Genomic DNA, 10288 nt, shown 5'->3' on the forward strand with positions numbered 1-10288 from the left:
TGTAATAACTTAAATGTCTTTTCAATGGTGTTATAGATGAAAATTGAGTTACACCTTTTATTTCCAACACACGAAGAGAGTTTGTTTTTGATACTGTGAACAATATACACACACTTTACAGTATCGTACATGGTAAAAATATATTCAGTTATGCTGAATTCCTGCAGATCAATTAGTTAGAAATATTTTCCTCAAATCAATTAGCTAGAAATATTTACAACATTTTACCAAATTGTTCCAAGATTCCAGACAATGACACTGTGTAAGTCAATGGTGATGGTGTCAGAAACGACATTTAAAATGCAAAGCTGCTTGCATCCTACTAACATCCTACTATCTACACACAAACGTTCATTCAGTGAGGGGAAAATAAATTAAATTATTTTAAATCATCAAGTGCCATTTTGACACAGCCTTTTATTTCCACATTTGACTGATAATATTTGACTGGGCACAGTGACCTCATGACATTCATCCTGTGTGACACGACATGAAAAACGAAACGCTCGGTGTGACTGTGAGAATCATTAGGAGGGAGGTGAGCGAAGGGGAGGCTGATACAGCTCAGGATTGCGCACAACGGTCAACGCACAAACCTGCAGGACCTTTACGTGACAAGCACGATTTACGGATTTGACAGGAATTGCAAAACACAACACCAGGCAATCTTTTCAGTCTACTCGCTACAATGGGGATGGATCGGAAGCGGAGAGCATCCCTGGCGCTCACCTTGAACTTCATCGCGCTGATGCTCGCCATATCCGCACTGACAACCAGCTACTGGTGTGACGGCATCCGAAAAGTTGTCAAACCCTTCTGCACCGGACCCGTGACAAGGAAACAAACACACTGCATTAGGTACAACAGTTCGAACATCAATGACAGCAGGCTGGTACAGTATATATGGGAGACCGGTGAGGATAAGTTTGTTCTGAGGAAGTTCCACACCGGCATTTGGTTTTCCTGTGAGCAGAATGTGGACCTTATTGGTAAGAATGTGACTTTTAGCCTACTTCCTAACATCCAAACAACAAATTCATATTTTTTGAAACGGTAACCACACGTGCGTAATGCGTATTATCTTATTTTATAAACGCCCTTCACCAAATAAATTCGTGGCGACGACTGTATCCCACAAGTCTCTTATCCTTATCTTTTTTGTATTGTTTAATTTAATAGTCACTAGACATAATCTGAACTCTGGGAAGTGTTTTTCGCATAGGTTTTGTTGGAAATCTATCAACATTTAGACAGTTCACTTATATATTCATCACACGGATTGGACGCTCTAAACCTACTGACACAATTTCTATCCATTCAGAAATGTTGTCGAAAACAACTGTTTTCTTCAGGACTTACATTTGTATTATATGGATTCGGTCTATGCTACACCATATGCTATACCATTTTGTAAGCGGCTCCTTTTCCCATTCTTTTCCTCTTGCAGGCGAGAAATGCAGAAGTTTCATAAACGTTGCCCCTCCCCATGAGAGAGGTAAGATCTGTCATTCTTAATAGAGAACTCAGGGGAATTCAGATTTTCCATCAAGTTTTAAAGTGGGTGTCATATGTGGCTCATCGACTAATGCAATTCTCCTGGTGTCTGCTGGATTACATATTCCTTACAAGCTGTCTGGAGGTCCAGTCAGTTCTAATTAAGTTTTCATCTTTTCACCAGCCATGCATCTTCCTCATTCCTGTGGGTATTTGAACGTGTCAATAACATTTCATTCTCCCAACAAACAATGCCAGCCTCTTCAATCGCTTCAAAGCATATTAATGGATGCGTGATGTCAGATAAAATGTTAATGTCAGTTGTAATATTTAATCATGACATTAAGACACTTAATCTGGCTATTTACAGTGTTCCTCATTACCCATTTTTAGATTTTGTAACTAAACACGTCTCAGTATAATGATATTCCTAGATTATTACACGTGATGCTCAAGTCAAACCTCACCTCCTGAATGAAAGTCCATCAATCTTTATTTACATTTTATTTACATGTGTACCCCATAGCCTAGTTTTACCTCAAATTACATATCGTATTAAATTACATATATATTTCACAGACAAGATTTAATGCAAGTCCACGACGAAAATGAATGTGTGACCTGCCTTAACTCAATATAACTTGGCCAGAAATATCCAGCCATTGTTTTGTCTCACGATGCACACCAGTAATGTGTTCTTCTAAGGCATTTTTATAAAAGCGACATAAATATCACACCAAGACATAGTCCTGGCTTAAACTAAGACGTGTCTGTGAAACCGGGCCATCGTTTCTACAATACACTTACTCTTTGCTGCTGCAAGGATTAAGGCATCGCAACATGTCCAAGTCTTATTGCTTTTGAATATTTTTTTTAAAGCAACTGTACCCGTTTCTGACTAGAATTACCCAGAATCTTGAGTGTGTGGTTTAACAGGTTGATTTAGAAAAAGGTTTAATAAAAATGAACTAAAAATAAATTGAGTAAATTATAAAAAAAAAATTTAAAAACTAGTAGGGTTGAATTAATTTGCGCAAGTTTTTGCACACAGTTTTTTATACCTAATAAATTATACCACATTTTTAAGTAGTGTTTTTTAAACTGTACAAAAACTTGCGCAAATAACGCAAAAATGTCAAACCTACTAGTTTTTACAGTTTTTTTAATGCAGTGAAGCATGGCCCCTAGAATATTTTCTTCCGTGAATGCATGACAATACACCTCATCAAATGAGAACAGAGCCTGTGCTTAGAAACACACAAAAAAAACAGTTGTTCTTTGTTATCTCTTGCCGAATTTGCTAAATTCTCTTTAAAAATACAACATTCTGAAGAAAAAAGAAGAATTTTTTTTTTGTCAAACATTTCATGATCAAATTATGTTTTCTTGGATCTGTAACTGCTTTACTCTGTCACATGTAAAGCAGCACCCCCTACTGTATAACTATGACAACATGGGCTGTTGGAAAGACTAGTCATAAATGACAGAAAATGTATCTATTGCAGATAACTGGCATGTGTAAATGACAAAATATATAATAAAATTCATTAGCAGCTTGGTCAGGGTGCAAGTGTTTTATTGTTATTGTGGCTTGCCATACTTATTGTGTTATTGTGGCTTGCCCTTACTGGCATTAACACAGCCAGTCTGCGTCTGGATCCGTCCTGCAAATCGTGACAGCAAGGCCCATTTTGAATATGAGCCCGAGTGGATCTGTTTTGTGTCAAAGTATCAGTCTCCATAAGCATCTGTAGCACCATGTCACCTTTATTAGGGGGATCCATCTGCTTGTCTTTACTGTGTGCTGTTCTTTATCGATCCCGGGGCGGCAGGACCTCCCTCTATAATTTCCACATACACACTGTACTCTCTCTCTTTCATTTGTTCAAACACAGGTGTCTTATGGCTGTGTATTGTGGCTGAATGTCTCTACATCTTACTATTGGCCACTGGTGGAATTCTAATGTCCATAGAGGTCTGCCATTTTGGAAACGTCGTTGATGGACTGAAACTGAACGCCTTTGCTGCCATATTCACAGTCTTGTCAGGTAACTAGCTGATTTTTTACTACTTTGAGTACTACAGTACTTTGTAGATTTGAATTTAAGTTTATTTCTATACACTCTCAAAATGTTATGTCATGCAAAAAAATTTCTATCAGGTCCCACATTCAAGATATATTGCGGACCATATTTTATAGATATTTTACTCATTTAAAAAACAGAATCAGGCCAAGCAAACAACCAACCCTCCTCTACACTAGCTACGGTATATTATATTGATGTAAAGCAATTTAAACAGAAGTCCTCAAAGAGATGCCATTATTTGTAGTGTCCAGAGAGAACAGATTTAGATTTCAATCTGCCCACATTCTGCCCTTTGCCTGTCCTTCGTGGCAAATGCCTTTGCATTTATGTGGTATCACAGAGCCCAGCCTATTCTCTAGATAACAACAAAAAACATCAGTCTCAGCATTCCATGTAAGCCTCAGAGTATTGCTAAGCCAGTATTCTTGAATGTCGTCCAGGCTATTTTTGCCATTTCGTGATTTGAGGGCTTATGCTGACACACGTGTAGACAGTGTAATTTGCTCTTCATTTATTTCAGTGCAGAATTTATTGTGAAATCCAGTTCTATTCAGTGAGATTAACAGTATACAGTAAAATCTTCCCCCGATATCTCCAAAAAAATGTAACTATTAAAGGTCCAGTGTAGGAAATTAAGCGGCATCTAGAGGTGAGATTGCGAATTGCAACCAGCGGCTCACTCCGCCCCTCCTTATTTGAAGCATTAATGGGAAGGTTTACCTCAAAATCAAAACTGTGTTCTTTTTGACTCACCCACATGATGTTCAACATGTTTTAAGACCTCACTGCATCTCGGGAACACAAATAAAGATATTTTAAATGACATCCGAGAGATTTCCAGGCCTCCTCATATAGACACCATGGTAACAGTTGTTGTCGAGGTCCAGAAGAGTACTATAGACATTGTTGAATTGCTCCATCTGCTCATAGTGGCTCAATTGAATTTTTTTAAGTGTCATGATTCCGCCATCATGTCATGTTTATTCTTGGTCTTGCAGCGGAGTCATGGCATAGCCTTAGGTTTTGTGTGAGAAAGACATGGCTTTGTTTTGATTCTGACTTGCCATGTGCTTTCTCGTGTCTCGTCAGTGTTTCCCGCCCTTTTGTCTCGTTAACCTTCCCTGAGTGTTTCAGTACCCACACCTGCCCATTGTTATCTCCGTTGTTAGTCTCCCTATAAAATGCCCTCTTGTCCATTGTCTTGTGCTCGTTCGTTGTACCTGTATGCTGTACTTGTGTCCACGTTTAAATGTTCCCTGGTAAAGGGATGTTCTTGTACCCTGTTTGTATAGTTCTTAGTTGTTAGTCCTAGTTGTTTCTTTTTGCCCCCCTTGTGGGAAGTCTTTGTTTTCAGTTTTGGATTTTAGTTTTGTCAGTGTTTTCCCCATCGAGGGTGTTTTGGTTTTTGTGTTATTATTAAAGTCTTGTGGTAACCCCTTCATCCCCGTGTCTGCCTGCACTTGGGTTCTTCCACCACGTTCCTCATCCACGATCATGACATTTAAGCAACGACACTACTTTATCTGCAAAAAGGGCAAGCTCTCCTATTTATTGTAGTCTTGCAAGTGAGAAAAAACAGACTAGAAGCTTTTCAATTACTGATAGGCTGTATTATTGACTGAAGTCTAAAACCTTAGACCTTAAATATATGATAACATTTTCTTAAGAGCAAGTAAATCATAATCTTATATTCAAAACAATATGGTCATTTCAAAGCTGCATTAAAATTGTATGAGAATTAAATGTGAAAGCCCTAAAATGGACAATTAATCGTCATAATCGCAATTATTTATTAGACAATTAATCATCAGCCAAATTTCATATTCGTGACCGCCCTATTGACAACTACAACCAAATGATGTCTATGATGAGGCCTGGAAATCTCTCGGATGTCAACTTAAATATCTTTACTTGTGTTCTGAAGTCACCGGGAGATCTTAAAACATGTTGAACGTAACGTGGGTGAGTAAAAAAGAACTGAAGTGAACTTTTCCTTTAAGATAACGGACATAGGTCTCAGATGTCGTCACATTTTCGCTTTGCCGTAGGAGATAACATATTTACGAAACACGCTCTCAAGAGCAGTTTGTCCCTTTAGAGCTACTATAGAAACAACATGGTGAATTCCATGCAAGGGGATCCGCGGTGTATGTAGATAGAAATAAATGGTTATGTATATGATATTGCATTTCTGTCAACAGATCCTCCAAAAATTACACATTGGACCTTTAAATACTTGAATATTATTACCTTTGATTGCACCGCCTTTTCAAACGTAAAACAAAAAATGAAATCATGAAAGCAGTCCATCGGGGGACATAGATTAAACATTAGCATACAGGGAAAACAAAATTTACTCATGCTTACATGATTTCGAAACTGTATGACTTTGGTTTGAATGCAATCAACAAAAGATATTTTAAAGAACTTGGGTATGAACACAAAACCAATGAGACATTTCTTAAAATATAATCTTTGTGTGTTCCACAGAAGAAAGAGTAACATACAGGTTTTGAGCAACGTGAGGGTGAATCAAAAATTACAAATTTGTTTTAATTTTGGGTAAAATATCCCTTATTGATCAATCATTCCTTAAACCAAATGCCTCAATATTGCAGGGTTTCTTTGGAGGATATAGGCTGTGCTATCATGGTTACTGCTTCATTAATTGTTCAGATTAGCAAATGCATTTTCCTCATATTTGTCAGATTTTGGCTCTGTGAATATTTCTGATGTCTGCATAAAGGCGCCTCACTATAGTTGTCATGGAGACATAAGGTTTATCAGTGTAATGCTCTCAGGGGAGAGAGGACGTATGAAGGTGAGACAAAGAGAGGGTTAGATGGATACATGACAGTGTGTGAACAAGACAGGGAGCATTTGAGTGCAAACTGCTTTTGCAAAACTCCCAAACCATCACTATGATCTTTTCTTTTGTTTCGTTTGTTTTTTGTCACTTTTGTAGCACATTCTTTGCTTTTGTGATTTCCCTCTTTAATAGGTTGATAGGAAATATGCTGAGTCAGTGGTCTGTAAATAACCTGTAATCTTCCTTCGTCCTTGTTATATTTTCGGTATGGGATGACATTGCTTTTTCTGACTCATGGCTGACTGGTGTTGATTATGTGTTGTTTGCCATCTGGACTTCTCTCTTGCACATAATGGCACTATTAAGCAATGACCTTGACCTGTGCTACCACTCCACACACCTCACAGCACACATTAATAACTTCTGAAACATTGGTCCATTAATGTGTCCATTAATTGATCTGTGCGTGCATACTGTGATAACAGCCATCTCGGTGACATTCAAACGCCAAGTAAGTTTACTGAATTGTAAACATACATATAAACTGGATTTAACATGTTTTAATTAACTCTAACTCATTTCCAAACAAGCTTCTACGGGGATTTGTGTTCTCATGTCAAATGAATAATGTCATTTGAGCACCTACGATTATATGATCTTGGGTGGTGTGTCATTTTGAAAACTGAGGTTATACATATGCGACGTGATATTTATACATGACAGAAAATAGTCTATTTGCATATTTTATGTTGTATTACCAAGCTTTACATGAAGGGATAATAGTACCATTTGAAATATAAAGCTTGCTTGTAGGTCCTACTTGACATGTATTTTAACTATTTTAAGGATGACATTTTCAAGATAACATTCTGATTTAAATAATGTGTGAATTATACAATACAGAGCACAGGGCGGTCTCAGATTTCTAAAAGCTCTTTCATGTGGCAGGGACATTTTATTAATGTTATCTGGATAAAATAACGTACAGCACGATTAAGTAATCTTGAAGTCTGACGTTTTAAAGTGCAAATGCATTTTGAATGGAAGTCAAGTCAGCTTTATTTATTTAGCGCTTTTTGACAATTTTCAACGAGGAGAAGAGTATTTTAGTATAGAAGAGTTAGAAAGGGTTGAAGGGGTTTTAGGTTTATGTTAAGTATTTGATTTTGCTGGAGTATTAAAAATGGCCATCATCTACTGCCTCCTTGTGGTGAAAAATCTAATATAAGCAGCAATTGTTTTCTCTGAATTTTCACGATTAAAACAGCGCCCTCTATAGTATATTCGTGTTCTCAAGGGGGCCTGAAGATGATTTAAAATCAATCGAAAACAGTGTTTTATCATTTAGTTGTATTTTGTTTTGTTGTAGCTTTATTGATATCTTGTAGTAGCTTTTTGTTTCTGTGATTTTTACATAAAATATGTTTAGGTAATATTTTCTATATATTATACAACAATTTAAAAGTCATTCATGTTCATTTTAGTTTATTTTATTTGTTTGTTTGTTGCTAATTTAATTTAATTAATTTTTTAATTAATACTTATTTCTGTTTATTGCTAAATCAACATTTTTAATTTTCTTTAGATTTAAAAAAATAATAATATATAAGAATTAATATATTCTTAAAATAATATAATAGTTTTACTTACCTATAATAACCTAGGACAAAACTAGCATTAAAATAAGATACAACAAACTAATTCCTAGTTATGTTTGTATGTATTTAAATCGTTCGTTATGCCAAAAGATTTGACATAGACTTTAATTTTATGTACAGGTCTTCTTGGTATGGTAGCACACATGATGTTTACAACAGCATTCCAGCTGACTGTGAGTCTGGGCCCTGAAGACTGGAAACCACAAAACTGGGACTACAGCTGGTCTTATATGTGAGTTCATATATAAAATGAAAATCATTGCATTGTTTCAAAGTGCTGTAGTGATTGAGAAATGTTTCTTCGAAGGATAACAATGACAAATAGTTTAAATCATAAAAGCAACTAAAGACTGATGCCCTGTTAATGTTTGGTGTTTTCTCCAGCTTGGCTTGGAGCTCATTCACTGCCTGCATGGCATCCTCCGTAACAACCATAAACAGATACACAAAGACAATCATGGAGTTCAAACACAAGAGAAAGAACATAGAGAAGAACCTGAAGATCAAGCAGAAGTTGCTGGACCTGGAATCTCCGGAGCAGGTGTGGGACATGTACATCAGCTCTGTGCCCAGTACAGCTGAGGAGTTTCTAGACCTGTCCAGTTCTGGGCGCAAATTGTCCAGCAATTCAGTCTTCCTGGACCTCAATGACCTGCCATCTCCACAAGGAGAGGAATACTGTTAAGGCCAATCCAATAGACTTAGAGAAACAAGCATTTCATTCATACAGCTTAATCACTTTGTGTGTGCGTGTGTGTGTGTGTGTGTGTGTGTGTGTGCGTGCGGGTGTGTGTGTGTGCGTGTTTATGTGTGTGTGTGTGTGTGTGTGTCTTTCATATAGATTGAAACCAATCTCACGCTAGAGTAGTTTGACACAAAGCATTAATTTAAGGTGATGTGCTAAAAGCTTATAACTCTGGTATTTGGCAAAATGTTTTGTTTGATATACTCTGTTGTTTGAAGGTGATGCTGTATGTTTTAGTTTGTAATTATTGTGCTTAAACTGCTGATATAAACGTATTTGAAGCTAAAACTGTGATGGATATACGACATGATTTTCTGAATCCCAGAAAGTCAAATGTAATATATTTTATATGAATAACTATGTGACATTAGAAACATGCACATACTGTTAGACTGACAAAGGTGTTCAATAAAATGTGAAGGGTGACAATTGAAACATAACTGTGAACCTGAGGGCATCATAAATGCATCCTATTCTATCTGTTATATTGAGAAAATTTGCTGAGTGCCTTTGTTTGTGTAAATGATCTTGGTTCTTTAACAACCATATTTTCAGTAGACAAATATACAGTGATCGAATATTAAACATGGGATATAGTGTTGTTTCCATTTTGGGGACAGTTTATTATATTGCTTTATTTTGCCTGGTTATATTCATTAAGCATAATCATATTACATTTTATAGATATGTGTCACCATGTATTTGGTAAGGTCCAAGTTGAAATAAAAAAGTTATTTTTTAAATGAGCTAGCAGCTTGCAAAAAATATAACGTGAAGCAGAATTTCAGAGTGTTATGAACACTAGGGGTGGTACTGTGTCATTTATGTGATGGAAAAACTAAATTAATTCTTCATAGTTTCATCTTATGTATATTTTACCCATTTACAGAAAAATACATATGTATCAATGTGTTGATTAACCTATTAACTGCCTATGAGTCTTTGTACTACCAAAATGAAGTGTTTACACTGTTAATGTGCAAGAAATCTTGGAGGATTAAAATGCTTTTCTACAGCAATGTACAAGCAGCGTGCAGTTACATAATGAGAAATATTGTAGCTTATGTCATTCCTCTATTATTTTGAAGTCCTTCAAAAGTGGGCTAATTGTTGGATTTGTTGGTTATTTTTTTGTGGATGAAATGTAGTTTGAGTTGAAAAGGTACCAGAAATATTTTTTTCGATCAGTGGAATATAATAAAGAACATGTCGAACAATACAGTATAAAAAATAACCTTTATAGTCCCCGTAGGCATTTCTATATTTTGCACTATTTTTTGCACTTTATTGTTTTGCCAGAAGGTGGCGCATGAGACAACGTTTCACAAAATATGTTTTGTAAGGGCTGATGATACTCTGATGATACACAGTGTGTTTTAGTTTCGTGTAAATTCGTTTTATGTAGATTACATAAGTTTGATCGTTGAAAATCCATATTTTATATTTGACATATTCTTTATACGCCAATATTAGCCAATAGTACCACACATTTCTT

The 10288-nt window shown here is 36.2% G+C and overlaps 1 protein-coding gene across 1 annotated transcript; it reads left to right on the forward strand.

Annotated features, from left to right (window-relative positions):
* Nucleotides 1-529: 529 nt before the first annotated feature.
* Nucleotides 530-10018, forward strand: gsg1l2b (gsg1-like 2b). Its single transcript, XM_079477325.1, has 5 exons — nucleotides 530-989; nucleotides 1448-1495; nucleotides 3390-3542; nucleotides 8169-8280; nucleotides 8433-10018. Exons 1-5 carry the CDS (start codon nucleotides 689-691, stop codon nucleotides 8731-8733), a joined length of 915 nt encoding a protein of 304 aa, XP_079333451.1. The 5' UTR covers nucleotides 530-688; the 3' UTR covers nucleotides 8734-10018.
* The last annotated feature ends 270 nt before the right edge of the window (nucleotides 10019-10288 follow it).

Source organism: Barbatula barbatula, assembly GCF_947034865.1.
Source record: "Barbatula barbatula genome assembly, chromosome: 16".
Lineage (NCBI taxonomy): Eukaryota > Metazoa > Chordata > Actinopteri > Cypriniformes > Nemacheilidae > Barbatula > Barbatula barbatula.

Excerpts from the sequence above, each read along its gene's own strand:
- gsg1l2b (XM_079477325.1), top strand. The coding sequence starts at position 689 with ATGGGGATGGATCGGAAGCGGAGAGCATCCCTGGCGCTCACCTTGAAC. Across the intron at positions 1,496-3,389 it reads TGCCCCTCCCCATGAGAGAG|GTGTCTTATGGCTGTGTATT; the intron begins GTAAGATCTGTC and ends GTTCAAACACAG. Across the intron at positions 3,543-8,168 it reads CATATTCACAGTCTTGTCAG|GTCTTCTTGGTATGGTAGCA; the intron begins GTAACTAGCTGA and ends TTTTATGTACAG.